Below are 18169 nucleotides of genomic sequence, written 5' to 3'. Positions count from 1 at the left end.
CAAGGATAATATGGAACAATCAATCACCAATGTTCGAGTACATGGGCATTATACTCAACAGGGAGTTGATGTACATTTATTCTGCTTCTCTTCTTCTATGTATAATAAGAGTCCTTTCATTTGGCCATCAGCATTTTCAACTATCTGCCACCAGGCATAAAATCTGCTCCTTCTAGAAGGACATTTTAGAAATATCTCAAGCATTTTCTGATAGATAAATGCTAATTAGTGTGAAAGAGCTTCTGTAGTCTTGGGGACACTGAAACAGCTGATTGTTTGTTCTCTGACGTGTCCTATATTTCACTTTGTAAAATCCTGAGACCAACAAATATTATTTTATATATTTTATTTTATGTTATCAGGTCCACTCGGGAAAGATATGAAGGAAAGATTAGTAAATACATTAATATTGTGAGTTGGTGTTTTATGGATGTGAGACTTGGTCCCTGAGCCAAGAGGATGGGTGTAGATTTGGAGGCTTGTGTGGGTGTGGTGGAGAATGAAAAAAAATGAGATGGCAATGGAGAGAGTGAGAGAAGTGCTGAGGTTTCAAACAGGATGGGCAATGAGCAGAAGTTATTGGGGCAAATACAAAAAAAGACCAATAAAATAGATTGAGTAAATATTGAGGGTAGTGGGATGTGGAAGGAAGTATATGGTAAAGGGAATTCCAGGAAATCATTCAAAACCTTGCCACCATGTTTAGCTTGAAGGCACAAAAATACCAGCTTAAGAAAAGCAATACTAATGCAGAATGATCAGGCCCGGTCATTACATCCACTGCACATTTTCTTTATCTTATCACTTTTATTCTAATTGCTCCATATAACTTTCTGTGGAGTGTTCCAAAAAATAATAATAGCATTCACTGATATATCCTGATTAGCAGATATGAAATATCTAGGATTTTGTCCTTAGAATTTCCTGCTCCCAGTTTACGTCAATGCTGTAATATTTTAACCTGTAATTATATACCTGGGTAAATTAATAGTGCTTAGCCTTTTGATCAACTTGATTAGGTGACATTATTCCTTTCATTCAATATCTCAATGAATTAATTAACTTGATTTAAATTCAAATGACTTGGGAACTGTTAGATGTGTATAAAAAGTTATTGGTAACAATTTTTTCCTGACAAGTGCTGAATTCAGACCTTTGGTTAAGTGTGGACATGATTGCAGGTTGCATTGGTATTGATGTCAGGGATTGTATAAGATGTCAGCGCACACCATTGTCCCTGAAAATTTGGTGATGCAAAAGATCTGCGCTAAACTTGTCTGGAAGGTCTTGATGTACGACCAAGAGCATACCCGAGTGTCCACTTGCGAAGATCTTCTGCTACATCATTGCGATGATTCCCCAACCTCCTTACAGTCCGGACTTCGCACCAGCAGACTATTTTCTATTCCCAAAACTGGAATCCTCCCTCAAAGGACACCGTCATGGATCCCCAAGTGTTGTCAAAGAAGCTTGCATACTTACCCTTAAGGACCTTCCGGGATCCACCAACTAGGGAGCCTTTGAGTCATGGAAAAACCACTGGCACAAGTGTTTTGACGCTCAAGGGATGTAACTTTGAAGAACTTTGAGGCTTTGTAGTATTATCTGAAGTAAATCCATGTTTCCTGTAACTTGTCCTGATACTTTTATACAAACCATGCTGCTTGAATTTGAATGAAGGGAATTGATTTGTTTGTAAACTGAGAAGGAATTCCAACTAAACATTAAAATCATGTACAGATAATAGGCTAAGTGGATAATTTAACTAAAGACAATTAAGAGTTCACACTTTACTGATCTGCCACGAATGGATGAGGTGATCCATTCGATATCTCCAATTAATTGATCTCTTCTACACTGTCCTTGTGGCTGTTAAGAGTATTTTTCGGTTATGTGAGAGGGTTGTTATTACAATCTCTTTTTCAATTTGATTCCCAGGTATCCAGAGAGCTTCAAGGCAGGAGAACACCCTGTATGACATAATGTTTGACAGCGGATTTGAGGGAGGAGGATCTTTGGCTGGGTGCTCACCCGGGAAGGGCTATCGCCTCCCAGGATACTCCCTCGTCAACTTATCCCACGGCGCTCGGTGCAGCAAAGCGGGGAACATGGATGTTGTGATGTCTCAGACCGCAACCAAAAACAGCCCTCTCTCTGGCAACAGAGTCCTCCTATCAGGTAAGTTGTCTGACCCCTTGCCACCTCACTCATGCCCATCACATATTTTCAGTCTTAATTCTAGTTTTCCTAATTCTGTTAAAATGCTCTCAGAGATGCTAACTTCATGATGTGGAAGCTACATTAATCATGTCTGGTGTAACTTGGTGGAATTTTTCCATGATGAATAATGTCAAAATAAAACTTTGTAAATCTGCATGAAAAATAAAATTTAATGCAACCCAGGTTTCCCTGAGGTGCTGCATCATCAGGCAAAGAAGATAACACCCTCTCCGCCCTTACTTTGTCCCCAGCACCCCAATCGGCTGTCAAGGACCGTGTTACACCCCTCCTATTATACCCAACCCATCCCTATCCCAATTTCTGACCCACCCCCTTGGCCAATGTATGTACATATACATCTGTAAGGATGTAACTTCTTTGCCTGATAATGCTGCACCGCAGTGAAACGTGGGTCGCACGTTTAAAGTTTTTTTTTTCCATGAGGATTTGCACAGTTTCATTTTGAAAGCTTCATGCTTGGAAGGCAGTAAGAAATGTGTTTTTTTGGAAAATTATGCTTCCTAACAATTAGTAAATGAGCTTGATTCTTGAAATACAGTTAATCTCATGTTTGAGTTTGCAGAACTTATGTTTTCCTGCAATTTACGACAATTTCATCACATCCCTTAAAATTTCCAATTGATCCAATGTATGTGAAACCCCAAATTTGCACGATTTCAATTTCAGTTTTCCCGTTATTTCCATTACTGAGCATCTAATTAAAAAATTTTACATTCTAAAAGTTATTCACATATTCCATGAAACTGCGGGAAACGCTGTGACAGTAACAGTTAAGAGTCATGCCCATATAGTAATGTACATTTACAAGATGACTCTGTTAACTGTTTCAACGATCGCAGAGTGTGAAAATCATTTGCCTTGATGGTGTTACCCATGGACATCTGTCTTTATAAAAAACTTTTTTGACTTAGTTTCGTACATATACACCTAAAAAAACAGGAGAGAGCAGTAATGTAACAATCGGTATTGGCAAAAAATTTGAATGTGGCAGGTGCTAGTGATGAAAATGTTAATTACGAGGGTCATCCGGAAAGTAGTACCCGTTCGTGCCGCATGAAGTGCTGACGACGCGAGTAGCCGCTGGACGAGGTCAGATAGCTTCAGTGGCTTGTCTGCCTTCTCTGAGCCAAGTTGCGTGACGCTAGCATTGCCTGTGTTGTTTCTGTGATTGTTTACAATGTTTAAAAAAATTGAGAACGCCGCCAGTTGTGAAGTGAGGGCAGTGATTAAATTCCTCAATGCAAGAAACGTTCGCCCATGTGATATTCATCGCCAATTAAAGGAGGTGTATGGAGACAATGTAATGGACGAGTCGTCTGTTCGGCGGTGGTGTCGCAACTTCAACATGGGGAGGGGGAACACACACGACGATGAGCGTTCGGGGAGACCGTCTGTCATTACAGACCAACTGGTGAGCTCAGTTGACGAATTCGTGAGGAATGATCGGCGCGTCACAATTGATGACATCTGTGAGCATTTTCCCAATGTTTCTCGAACAATTGTTCATGAAATTGTTAAACACCATCTGCATTATGCAAAAATTTGTGCAAGATGGGTCCCTCGCGTATCTCAATGAGCTGGTGGCGAAGGACTATGCAGCAGGAATACAGAAACTTGTCACACGTTATGACAAATGCCTTAATTTGCTTGGAGATTATGTTGAGAAGTAGTTTAAAGTATCCTCTTTCAAATAAAATTTTTTATGTTTGTTAATATTTACTTTTGTGTCTTTATTTCACGAACGGGTACTACTTTCCGGATGACCCTCGTACTTGAACTTGTAATCTCAGTGTACCAGGAAAAGATTCATACAATGAAATGAATAGATTATCCAGCTAGGAGTTAGTTACGTAATTAATGTTTTGAAAGAACACCATGAGGGAGATGATTCATATCGTACCTAAGTTGAACTAATGAGGAATAATAATAACTTCTGACCCAAACATGTTGAAGCGTGAAAAATGGAAGAAATGATGACTTACATCTTGAATTATTTGCATTGCCTCGATGCAACAGTTATAGGTGCCTGAATAGTAAAAAGTATTGAAACTTACTATATCACATCAAAACTACACCATATCAAAAATAATTACAAATTCTTCAAAGAATTTTGAAGTTGGAAAACTGTTTGCACTAGTTGATCGGCATTAAAATGTATTTTTTTTTTGGATCACCTGTTCTCAACAGGGCAACTTATAGTTGGCCTTGGAATAAAGTCAGTTCTTAAGTCTGTACGGAGAAATTTGAAGGCTTGGCTTGTGATACTTAATCAGCAGCCATAAAAAAATAAGAGGAAAGTGTAACCTTTTGAGTGGAAAGGTAAAGCTGTAGGTAGGTACATCTACATCTACATCAATACCCTGCAAGCCACCAAAAAGGTGTGTGGCTGGGGGTGCAGCACCAGGAGGAAAGGGTAAGGGAAGGTTAGGGTTTTTCAAAGGTATACAGGATAAGAATGAAATATCCCCTGCAGCAGGCGTTCTGTGACTATTTTTGCTTCAGTAAGATTTTATCTCACAGCTTGCACTAGCTAACATGTTCCGTTATATAAAGTAGGGTGTGTTGTAAAATTATAGCGTAACATATTTTCAAATAAAGTGCAGGATCCGTACAATAAGTATCGTGACTGGTTCGCTGTAGCCTCAACAGCACGGCGGACGGGGGTCCGACGGGTCGGGTCGGTAGAGGGGTCCCCCATCACTCAGGCGCCCTTTAGTTCAGTCGCCTCCGGGCATGCGTTGAGATAGGAGGTGGATTTTTGTGACGTGTGATTGTTTGTGGTGTCATCGCGCCAGCATGGAGCGCACTGTCGAGCAATTCTGCACTGTGAATTAAACTCGTAAAATCCACATCAAAGACCCTTGAACTCATTCAACAGGCTTATAAGGATGATGCCTTAAGCCGCACAAGAGTTTTTGAGTGGCATAAAATCTTTAAAGAAGGCCAGGAGCTCGTCGAAGACTAGCACCGCGTCTGACGCCCGACGACCGCTCGAACCGATACTCAGGTGACCAAGGTGAAAAAAGTTTTGGACTCTTGACGGGCGTTTAACCATTGCCCTAATCAGTGAGGAGATGGGTCTTTCATTCGGAATAGTGCATACCATTGTAACACATTCACATGAAAAACTTTCGAAAGGAAAGTGTGCGCAAAGCTGGTGCCAAAAGTCTTGAGCGAGGAACAAAAACTTTTGCGGGTGGAAATTTTGTAAGAAATTTTGGACTGCATCCAGGAAGATGAAGATTTTCTCGACAAAGTTATTACCTCAAAGGATAGCTCAAAAGGAGCTCAAAGGATATTGGTTCGACTCCATCGAGGCGGTTCAAGCGGGGGCAACAAAGGCTCTCAACAGTATTCCAGAAACGACTTCCAGTGGGATTTTGAAGAGTGGCAGATGCACCGAACGAAGTGTATCGATGCAGAAGGAATGTATTTTGAAGATTATTAAGTAATCTTAATGATAACTGCAATAAATTTTGATTTTTGGAACCAGTCCCGATACGTATTGTACGGACCCTGTACCAAGTGGCATGAATGCCAATGTCAAATATTTCAATTCAAGAAATTGCATGAATCAATCAAAAGATATCTCAGATGAAATTTGAAGGCATACTCTGGTCCCAGACTCACAAAAATATAATTTATATTGAAATCTTTCCCCAAACTATTACTCGTCGTGAAACATTTGCATCTTGTAAAGTTTGTCGAGTAAGGCTTCAAATTCATGTTAATCATTTATTGATAAGAATGCTCCATTGCCTCTAAAATATTTAGCTTATAATAAGTGACAGCAAAGGTTTAAACAATAGAATCTTATTTATTGTGTCAACTTCCCTTTCTTGTATCTAATACGGAAAGTTTTTCATGTGAATGTGTTAACTCTTTAAGTGTTGGCAATTTTTTTAATCAGAGTTCTCCTTGTGCTTTGTCCTGAAGGCATGGAGTGGAGGAAAAGAGAATGACTATTGAGTCAAGGATGATTCATACCCTTGGTCTGAGTCGGACCAAGAAAGATAAAGCGCATGAGTTCTCGCCAGAAGAACTAAATTGAGAAGGTGTTCTGCATTTTCCAGAAAGTAAAATACTTATAACTGCACATAGTTTGAAGACCCTGTTTTGTTAAAGATGTTGCTTTGATTTTAGGGTGCTCTCAAGGCAGGTCTTATCACCATGTAAATTTATTTCACAAAATCTGTATAATTCCATACCAGTTGGATCCTCACCAATTAAAAATTTTAAGGAAGACCCGTGTAAATTTCAAAAATTGGCTAATAAATTATTTGGTGATTTTAAAAGCAGAATTAAGTATGCATGCAGTATCTATGGAGATGTGTGTCAATAGAAAATTATGCCTGAAATGTGAAAAGTTATTGCCGATGATTAACTTGTAAGTATTTTCTTTGTTACATTTTTATTTCCCATGCATTTTGTCTCCAAAATGCACCATATGAGTGCGGGAGTAGTGGCACATTGAAATTAAAAATGTATTCTTGAGCATCCTGATGTGCATAGTGGTGTCTTTGGGTGGACATAAATATCAAGTGCACCTGCTGTGAAATGTCGTTTATTTTCCAGGCAACTCGTCGGTAAGCTATTCCAACCACGCCAACTCCTCAGCCTTCTTGGGTGGACATCGTGCATTGGCCGGGGTTCCCGATCGACCGGCTTCAGCATTTGCAAGCTGGCGTGTTGGCTGCACTGGCTTTGGCCCTGGCTGCACCCCCTCGGCCCCAGCACCACCCCCCGCCAACAACGGCAGCCAGAGGTCTCCCAACCAGCACCCGAGCAGGGCCCCGCCCCCGAAGATTGACTCGGCCTTCAAGGGCAAGGACCCCGTGCTGCTGCTGCGACGACCCACCCTGGCGCAGGCCCCGCCACCAGCCGCCCCTGCCCCCCTACCACCAGCACCAGCAGGGCCCGCCTCCTCCAGCTGCTCGGTTGAGTTCCAGGCCATGTGGAAAGAGCTGCAGGTGGGTGCACGGCACTCGTGGCTCCCCGCATAAACGGCAGGAGCCAGGGAGTTGGTGCCAATAAATTTCTTCTATTGTCTGATATGGAATGAGGTACTTGAAATGAATTCCAGCATGACAGATGTTCAGTGGAAGTTGTGTGCTGGACTTTCACGTCACAAAATGTCTGAATTTGCCCGTCGGGATATCATGATGGGAGCTCCAGATGATCTGAGAAAGTGAGTGACAGTTTAGGCAGCTGTCAATGAAATCACTAAGTCTGTGCATTGAATTTATAAGGGTAAATTCACGTATCACTGCACATAATTACAATGCTGTAACATATTTAACTAGGAATTTGAGATTAAATCCAATCAGTGTATTATATAGGTTTTGAAAAACATATGTATGAAGAAATTATTTTAGTAGAAAAAATTCAATGTGCCTGCATAAGATGCAGTTGAGCTCTTTCGTAATTCTATTCTGTCGTATAAACTTTAGGATAGCCTTTCTATAATAGGTTATTGTAATTTAAGGTCACTAATGGTTAGTTGCAAATCTGTAAATGTACTTGATATTTCTGTAGTTCATTTACCATAACATTATATGAAGAAACAATGTATTTTTTCGTGTTTACACCCTAGTGATTGTTTGTTGTCTTCATGATATATAGATAGGATACCTGGTCATGGATCAAAAGTCAATAATTGGATGCTCAATGGTAAAAAAAGATTATTTTGCAATTTTGATAATGTACTAATGAGTGTGATAATAATTTTCCAGAAATGTAGTGGCAGTGCTAAAAGTGAAGATGGGGTTAAGTCTTCTTCAACATTTCCCATGGCGATTAATGCAAACCAGCAGCTTCCAGCCACGGATCCTTTCATTTCAAATCAGGTACGCAGTCTCTCTCATATAATGGCATTGACGAAGGATTGAACAACTTTTGAGTTTAGATAGCATTACAAACCTTGTTCATTTGCTTAATGGTCCTTCCTCATCTCATCCCAAGGAATCATGTACTGACTACCTAAAGAAAATACTACGCATCGATGAAAAATCATCAACAACCTCCCAAACAAATGTATTCCCAAGTTCATCAGCAGTGCCGGCCCAGAACCCAGTGACCTCACCTCTTCAGGATAAAAATCAGTCATCAGTTCAAGACTTCTTTGAAGTGAGTGTGGCATACTCAAGTGTTTGAACTCTTTACCTTAGTCACAAAACTTTGTCACAGTGTAGATATTCATCCTCTGCTAATTATGTTTGTTTTAGAAAGCCAAAGCAGTGACTGCTCAGCAGCAAGAGAAAAACCAGAAAGGCCCTGTTAACTACTGCCTTCAACTCATTTCCATGTACCAGAGAACAGGTAACGAATGGCTGTGAATTGTGTTAAAGCATGGATAATCTGGTGTCCCGTTACCTTGAAGGTTGGGTTATCTGTCGGTCCCAGCAGGAGGCTCTCACTCTACTCCCGTCCACTTCTATTCCCTCCCATTCTGCCACAATGCTAGCTGATAATGATATTAGTCCTCTGGGAAAGTGTTCAATTATATACTCAAGTTTATCACTCGTGCTGCTTAGAAGTGTTTGATTTTGCTCAAGAAGTCAGTCTCAATGATGAGTCTTAAAGGGCATTGCTCCGTGTTATTGTGACCTGAGTGAGTGGCTGTTAACACTGCTCAATTGAAATTTCAGCGTTTTTATGAACTCAGGTGGCCACTGATTAGGAAAGTCCTAACGTATGCGTTAAGCACTGACTAAAACAATAAGATGGTTCAAATATGAATCGAAGCAGCATATAAGTAGGCTTGATTGAAATTTATTAGTTAAATAGTTGCCATTGTAGCTAGTTAAGCACCATTGGATGTTAAAGACTTACATGAGCATAAAAGCATGAAGAGTTGAGTTCGGAGGAACATTAATGGACATTTTAAATGAATGTGAGCCTGGTGAAAGAAGAAAGCTTTAGGAGACATTTTTGGGTTGGGTTGGTGTTGGAAGGGACACAACTCTGAAAGAGTTTGAAGGTCCACCGAATGAATAATGATGGAGAAAAGATCTTTGTGTGCGTGCATATAATAATAAGTTTATTTGTCCAGAGACTGCATCATACAAAAAATTGTACACATAGTATAGGACACGTCAATATATACAATAATACACAATGTAATACATATACCTATTCTAAGTTTCATGTTCCATGAAATTCCTAATAGAATAGAACAAATTCCTTTGAAGAAAAGCTCTCAATTTCCTTTTAAATAGACAAATGTTTGTGCTGGATTTCAGGTCCTCATTTAGCTTATTAAACATAAGGAGACCCATAGATTTAGGGTCTAGTGCGGTGGTTCTAGTTCTTACGTAAGTTCGGTGCAGATCATTTTTAGACCTGGTCCCATAGTGGTGAATACCACAATTTGTGTCATACATTGAAAGGTTTACAAAGGTGTACACCAGTAATACATAGATATAAATACATTGCAAAGGTAGAATGTTCAATTTATGGAATAATGGATGACAAGGAGCATTATGCTCTGCTTTGACAATTAGCCGTACGGCTCGCTTTTGAATTTTAAATATTGTGTCTGCAAGCGGAGAAGAACCCCAGAAAAGGATACTATATACTATACAGGAGTAGATATTTGCATAATATATTGACATGAGGACATCCATTGTTACGGTAAACCTGATGCTTCTAATAAGGAAGCAAATGGTATTCAGTTTTTTGCCCAGAAGGATTAAATGTCACGAATACGTTGTATGGACTTGAATTGTTCATTATGCATGCATTTTCAATGAGTGATTTTTAGGAGCACAATTGATTTTGTTACATATTAAATGAGAGTGAGATCAGTACTGATGTACATTTACATAATACCCCGCAAGTGCGTGTGGCGGGGGGTGTTAGGCCACCATCCATAAAAAGGAATACAACCACTTGCAAAACTATACCCACAGTGGCATGGCATATGGAAATTCATGGAAAAATCCTTTCATTCCACTTGAGGGTAGTGGGGAGTTGCTGAGTGTGAAATGCCATTATTTTAGGTAGCTTAAAAATTTCGATGGGGAGAGATTGTTCTGCCAGGAAGATTAAAGGACAGAAGCATTTTTAGGCGAAAGTTTAAAAACCACTCTTTGTGTGCCTATGGTAAAACTAGGAGAGATGAGGTGAGGGATGATTGGGTAATGAAAGAATGTGGGTTGGATTCACCAGTAGGAGACAAAGAGTCTGGAAGAAGTGTGTTGCGGAGATGTGGTCATGATGTTGAGAGGAAATGGATGAGCAAACAGATGCAGGGAGGGGAGGAAGAGGGGGTGGTTTGAGAGGAAGAGGAAGGCTGAGGTGAAGTCATGGGTGAATGCAGCAAAAGACTGACAAAGATGAGGAGCAATAGGAAACTCGGGGATAGATGTGCATCTCTGAAAAAATGTTTGAAAGTGAAGGAAACGAAAGAAGTTTACAAGGGCAGGGGCAGTGTTGAAAGAAATAAGTGGATGGGAGTTAATCCTTAAAAGTGCCAAATTTGTCATGTCAATGGCAAATTTTTCCCAAAAATGCTACTCCAAGTGACTCCCCTCGATGGCTGTAGATGTGAATAACTCTTGCTTAATCTAAGGATTAAGTCTCCAGAATGAAAGTATGTTGTTTTGTCACTTGTCCTGAAACAAAGTGGCATGAAGGGTAGGCTCGTATGGATGTAAGTCAGCAAATTTGCTCTAGCTTGCCTTTACTATACTAATGTTAGAATATATTGTTAAATCCAATAGCATACTTTGTGTGCATAGAACAATCCAAACTCCCTTGTCATAAAATATGTCTCGTGAATTGGTTACCTTAACGTTCCCGGGATTATAAAAACCAATTGCTTAGTAACTAATTTCATTCTTGATATTGTGAAAACTTGCGAAGGTTTGATGTTAAATTATTGGTGATGTGGGCCTCCATGTATTTTATTGTCACTTTTGGGTATTCTTTGGTGAGAGGTCTTATTCGATGTATCTCTTTCTCCTTGTGTCATGGTGATGAAATAATTATTTGATAAAGTCATTAATATTCCTTTTGATGTATAACTAATTCAATCAACTAAATCAATTAAATCAACAACAATGGAATTTAATGCATGTGCATGAAGCATTGCTTTAGAAGACTCGTCATAGTCCCATGGTATTATTACGAGTTATATGAAATCCTCACTTGCGTGCTGAAGGAAATATTACTCTTGGCATGAGTGTTGTGAGCTGCTGAGGTGGTAGCAAAGAAGTGGATGGGAGGAGAGGGGACACTGCTTGCTGGGGTCAGCTGGCTAACAGCCCTCCCTATATTAGGCTAGAGCCCATTGGGGGATTGTTGATTCAATCGATGTTCCCAACGCTGTACACTCCAAAATGAAAATATTTCCATTTTCATAATCACAATGGTAACTTGTGTAGAGATGGCACAGTGCACATAATTGAAAATCTCCTAATTTGATGAAAAACATGATTTGGATTCCAGGATTGGGCCTCTACTCCTTGTTTGGGGATTGCATGCAAATACAAAGAACCCTCCTGTGTGATCAAAGGGAAACTAATGGAGGAGGGTGTATGGTAAACCTTTACTAATTACTAAAAAATAATCAAGACAGAAGCTTAATTTTTATTTGGTCTTCTTAAGACTTCTCTACATAGTCATCATCCAGAGTTATACATTTCTCTCGGCACCATTCAAAGGCCGCAATTGTAGAACTCAGAAGAATGTGTCAAAAACCAGTGTTCCACATCTTGAGTGATGTCATTGTGTGTTGTTGAATCACTGACTCCATTCTGAGGAGGAGTCAGTATGATTGGAAACCCAGCGGGCTAACACCTTTGATGTATTCAGTTCTTCATGAATAATTTTCCTCCCCCTGCCATAGCTAAGATCAGTTTCATTCTTCACTGTGGCAGCATCATTCATGAGTGATGGTCTTCCATTTCTTGGATCGTCTGTGAGAGGCACGTGGCCAGTTTGAACATTGCTTTTTTGCACACCTCTGTGTCATATGATGGGCTATCATTTCTATAAAAAGCCATCATTTCATCTTGGATTTGCCGAGCACTGTAACCTTTCAAATGGAGGAACTGAATCATGCTGCAAGCCTCTTATCTTCTCCATACTACAAGTTGCTTCAATTTATAGCTTCCTGAAACAAAATTAATCGATATAAATAGGTGTAATATACACCATTATGTACTTAAGGATAAATTAATGTGTAGAATAAATTTTATCTGAATGTCTCTGTTATTTCCTTGCAACAATTGCTTATGAAATGACACCCATGATTTCCTCTTCTCAGGGCATGACTAATGACTTCCTAGTACTGTTATCTCTTGTTTATTAATGTAAAGCCCCCTGTAAGGTTTTATTACTTTTGAATTAATTATTTTGCTTTTCCTTTAAGGTCAAGGGATCCCACGATATGACTATGTCATGATGGAAAATGGATTGGTGATTGCCAATGTATCACTACCAAATGGTGCAATCCTTCAAGGAGAACCAGCTCCAACCAATGAGAAGGTAAAGCTGTCTGGTCAAGTCAAACATTAATTGTAGTATTTATCCAAGGAATGAATCACCCTGTAAAACTCATTCAAATTTTAATAACCCGGGTTTTTGCAACTCACTTACGAGGTGTGTCTGAAAACTATCCGACCTGCGTTCATATCTCAGCATTAGTGCTAATCTTTGTCTTCCGGGCCGTGGCATCCTTCGAAGTAGTCTCCATTTGATTGAACCAAACACTAACGGCTGTGCTTCCATATCTTCAAGCAGTCCTCAAACGCAGATTTTGGAATGGCCCTCAGCTTGGCGTTGCGTTACTTTGAATCGTCTCAATGTCATCGAACCACTTTCCTTTGGGCACCATTTTCATCCAAAATTCGTAGGGAGCTATGTCGGGACTGTATGGAAGAGACTGGCAGAGCTTTGCAATCTGGTGTTTCACCAAAAATTGCTGCACAAGATTCGAAGAATGTGCTGGTGCGTTATCGTGGTGAAGAAGTCAGTCCACCTCACCAGAGATGCGGTCGTTTTCTTCTCACGGCATCAAGCAATCTTTTCAGAACCTCAACATAATATTCTTTGTTGATCGTCTGACCTCTTGGACCAAATTCGTAGTGCACAACACCCTCACAGTCAAAAAATATAGTTAAAAAACGCAGGTCGTATACTTTTCGTACGCAGCTTGTAGTTGTTTTCAAGGTTTTTCCATCATCATTTTCTTTTGCAAATAAAACATAATATGTCAAAGTGTTGTCTGAAGGTGTATGTACAGTACAATTTAGGTTTTGGAGGAAAATCCTTCATTATTGATGTAAGAAGTTATAATTATCAATTTTCTTCGTTTCTCTAGTCTAAAAAATTTTCGGTTTTATTCCAATTATGAGAATGATTTTCTTAAAGCCTCTGCGATATGACATCTTGAGTATAACTTGGTTTACATTGTCCATTTTAAACTAAGTAGAAGAGTTTTTCGTAATAGATTTTACTCACTGTGATTCTTCATATACATATAATATGCATTTTTTGTTGTGAAATTTTTTAAAAGCAGTGAGGTACATGTTATGTGAATGGGAAAAATTAGTATGGTATTTTTTGTTGGGTATTAGATGATATTTTTGCAAGTATTTTGGAAGCTTAAGGTAATTAGTTTGAATGCAATTTGATTTCAGATAATCATATGACTTAATCGTGGTAGTCTTCAAATTCAGTGACACACTCTTACAGAAAATTGAGTAATAACCAGCACGATATATATTCTTTATTATCATGATAAATTCTTGTGATAACATACGGTGCATTTCATTTAAAGTTCATATTTGACAATATGGTTTGCATCGTTATAAACTTCAAAAATAATCAGATGACATTGGTGTTTCCAGTTATTATTATTATTCCAAGAAACCGCCGGAGCTGCCGCTACAGTAACTTGTAACGGAGTCATCTGCTAAATGTGCATTACGATGCAACAATTACAGAGTGTAAAATTAGTGTTTATTTTTTCATTACCAACTCTGCTGATTGGCACCCGATTCAATCGATGCCATCATTTTGAAATATTTCATATCGTTTGACCGTTGAAAACCTGAAATAAACAATATAATATCATTTTATGTGAAATATTAGCCTTATCTACGTTAATAGTTGACATGATTTATGTAAAAAGTAAGCCCTTTATCTAAAATATTACTGGCCATTGTAGTCTGGTTAACCACCAGACTTAAATTCCTATCAACGTGGATACTGCTAATCGTTCACATAAAATCATATCTTTTTGTTTTGATTCAGGATTTAAATGATCAAATGACATAAAATATTTCAAAATGAATACTTATCGATTGAATCAGGTGCCAATCAGTAGAGTTAATAATGAATTCAACAACAATAATAATAACTTTACACCCTGAAATTTTTGCATACACATATTTCAACCCTAGTATAGGCTTCGAATGTACTTAACTATTTATATGTAAACACTGATGTATTCCATCATGGTGACGTTGTTCCTTTTGTAGTCATGATGAAGTGCCATTAGTTGTTTCCTGGCATCCTTAGCGCCCTAAAGTAAAAAATAAATATGTAGGTCTTTAGAAGAATGATGAAATTTTATCATTTTAAATCATATGCTTGTAATTACTACCTGCTATTACAAAAACTTCCCACACCTTAGCAGTCTGGTATGTACAGGTTTAGGTTAAGTCATCTAACCTCCCAGTCTACTCCTATCCTTCGTAATGCATTCATAATTTGTGCCCGCTTAACTCAATTCAACTTCTCATAATCCATCTTGCAAACAAATGTCATATCCTGGCTATATTCTTAATTCCTTGCTATCAGAGGTAACATTTCCTATGGAACATTGTGTTCTTGTCCCCTTTCTAAAACCAAACCGTGATCAACACATTGAACAAATATCAATGCTGGTCTAATGAAGTCTTCTGTTCAGAGCTCTGTCCTCAAAAACCCTATGAATGAGCCCAAGGAAACCCATTTCTGCATTTTCCTAAGCCGTTTTGTATTTATGCAGAGATGTTATCCATCCCCACATATGTCTGACTTTACTTTAACTCCTATTCTGTCTCTCCTGATCTCTCCCAAATCAATGCCACATTCCCTTTCTTTTTCACAACTCACTGTGTCCTAGTATCTTTACCATGTAGTTCTTTTATGTGTTTCTTCCACCTTGCCGCAATCTCTTCCAGTTAAATCAATACTTTTCTGACTGTCTCACTAATACTGTTTTCAATTTTCATTTCTTAAATCTCAGCAGCTCATTCACCTCCAACATTCATCTATTTCCTAGTCTTATCTTTCTAATCATCTCATCTGGAATTCATGGCTTCATAATCAATCCTTTTCCTTGTTGTTACTCCGTATCTTTTCAATAGCTGCTTTCACTTATGCATTAACATTTTAACAATGTATTTCTATCTCTCTTCTACCCCACCCTTGATGAAACATTTCATGGTGATGGGTGAACGGAGAAATAGTAGTGTGGTAGGGGACTGCATTTTAGGAACAAGGAATGACAAACAATATTTTTTTTAAATTAATTGATTGAACAGATTTGCACAAGCACTTACAATACTTCAAAGTACTGTCCTTGGACCTATACACATTTTTCCAGTGACTCTACCATGACTGGTACACGATCTGGAAGGCATTTTTGGGGACCTATCGCAAGGTCTTCATCATGGCTGATTGGGTCTCTTCTGTGGACGAAAAACGGGTTGAGTGTGCTGGGGTGACATCAGGACTATAGGGGGGTCGGGGCAACGTTGGCACCTGGTGTTTGACCAGGAACTTGTGGACTCATTGTGCATTGTGGCATAGTCTCACAATTGTCGAATACAAGCCAAATTGTTGTCAGTATGCTGGTTGACGGCCGCCCAGAGCATTGTTCACCGTGAATCTCTTCCTGGCCCTCCTTAAAGGTTTTTAACCACCTCAAAACTTGTGAGGTGGACAGAAAATAGTTCCCGCAAGCTTCATGAATCATTCTGTTAGTCTCCTCGGGAGATTTTGTCAGTTTAACACAAAACTTAGTAATCATGTAAGGTTGCTCAATTTTTGATTCCATTATTTTCATCACATGGTCAGCATGCAGATGTTTGCAATAACTGACGTCCTGCCGCTTCCACGGCTTGGAGAGCACTGAGACCAGTTTTGCGGCAAAGCTTAGCGTCCCCCTTCCCACCTACTCCAAGTGATTTGGTCCCACTCCAACCAATAGGAGCGGTGCAGGAAATTCAATGGCATTACTTTTGGAAGGAACCCTTTTTGTAGGGACTATTGAACAATAAGTTTGATTCTGCTCATAACTAGAGTTGTACTTAGGATCATCAATAAGAGGATGTAGAGAGGAGGGCAATCCTTTAGAAAAGAGAGAGGCACCCTTGATGTCATAGCAGTAATGAGATCAATAATAGAAAGGAACAGATGGCAATCAGAATGTGCTCATTTATTTTGTAGATTGCTAGAACCTGTTTCATAGAGTGAATTGGGAAGAATAAATGAATTTATTTCAGCAAATAGGAGAAGAAGGAGATTTAAAGAAGGATGCATTGTAGCGTCAGATGGCAGGTTGTGTTTTCTTGGTATAGGCAATGAAATGTATCCCTGTTCAGTCCGTGTCCATCCGAAACCTACTATAAATGGTAGAATACCAATAGTAATGATATCAATTCTGTTGCTTATATGTTTTCTATAAATGTTATCAAAATTAGCATTGTGTCGTGATAAGAAAATACTTCAATGAGATCCAAGTCTGTGACAAAGATGAGTATTTTGCATCTGTCTTTCCCCTTTGTTACCATTTCATTCTTTAAGGAATAATTTTAGTTGGCATGTAATAACTTAACTCCTTCTTTAATTACCATGATACCCTTGGTGGCAGAAATTATGCAATTGCATCACAGTGGGAGTATTTTTACCCAGGAGTGTATGATCCATTGTCATTATTCTAACCTTGTTCTAATTCTGTAGGCATCAGAGAATGTTGCCAAGTTGGCCATAGGGCAAATGAGCAAGTGGATGAAGGGAGACATGCCATTCGGTGGAGTCCCAATGCCGGCCAACAAGTTACCTGCACCACCACGGCAGTGGTACCAGTCACCCATGCCACCACACCACCAGCAGCCTTTCAACCCATTTTCCAACCAACATAACTGGCAGGGTGCCAACATATACCAAAAGTTGAACTGGAGAGGTATGTTTCCACTTTTCCCTTACTTCCTGAAGTGTTCGTGATTGAATTGTTGGTAAACAGCAGGCCCAAATTGTTCTCGACCCAGGCGTATTTGAATTTAGACCAATAGTTATGTACTTTGAGTCCTGTTTTTGATGTTCATGTACCGCATATTTTCTGCACTGAGTGACCCAACAAGGGTAAATGATAAAATTTGAGGATGATGTGAGGTGAAGTTCTAATTAAGGTTAGACAAAATTGATTTTGCATTCACATATTTCAACCAATAATTTCTATGCTAATATATTTGATGCTAAGAACTGCATGAATATTGAAAACAAATTTACTAATATAAAAAAAATTCAATTTTCACCAATTTGTTAATGATAGAATCCGATTGTGGAAGCAGGTAATCCTGAACATAAATAATAACCTCTTGGACAATTGGGAGTTTAGTATACCTCATAATTTTGAAACATTTGAGTTGGTTCAAGGAATCAACACTGAACCTATGGTGCAAACTATCATGAATTTAATACTCTGTTCAAAATTTTGTGGCAGAAATTATTTTTTCCCCTCGGACACGGACGCCCAGTAGTATTCATGCAGTATTGTAAACATTTAATTGTTACTCTGTAACAAAAACTGAATTTGTATCTCCTGCAATGTCATGGATGTATTTTCAACAACCCTGAGGTATGAATGAACTCCCTGTACTTTATAAGCATTCAACAAATTTATGGTTTGCTGAAGTTATCTTAATGGACT

At 38.9% G+C, this 18169-nt stretch overlaps 1 protein-coding gene across 1 annotated transcript in view; it reads left to right on the top strand.

The window, feature by feature from the left end:
* The window catches only part of pcm (5'-3' exoribonuclease pacman), a 75427-nt gene that overhangs the window by 53699 nt on the left and 3559 nt on the right, over positions 1–18169 (top strand). Inside the window, exons 23-29 of the mRNA XM_071595117.1 lie at positions 1939–2178; positions 6817–7211; positions 7974–8087; positions 8203–8367; positions 8466–8559; positions 12617–12732; positions 17200–17422. Coding sequence (XP_071451218.1) covers positions 1939–2178; positions 6817–7211; positions 7974–8087; positions 8203–8367; positions 8466–8559; positions 12617–12732; positions 17200–17422 — 1347 coding nt within the window. The remainder of the gene's footprint in view (positions 1–1938; positions 2179–6816; positions 7212–7973; positions 8088–8202; positions 8368–8465; positions 8560–12616; positions 12733–17199; positions 17423–18169) is intronic.

The sequence above is a fragment of the Hetaerina americana genome, unplaced genomic scaffold (genome assembly GCF_022747635.1).
Source record: "Hetaerina americana unplaced genomic scaffold, ioHetAmer1.1.p SCAF_7, whole genome shotgun sequence".
Lineage (NCBI taxonomy): Eukaryota > Metazoa > Arthropoda > Insecta > Odonata > Calopterygidae > Hetaerina > Hetaerina americana.
The sequence above is the reverse complement of the archived record's forward strand: the minus strand, read 5'-3'. Positions and strand labels throughout refer to the sequence as shown.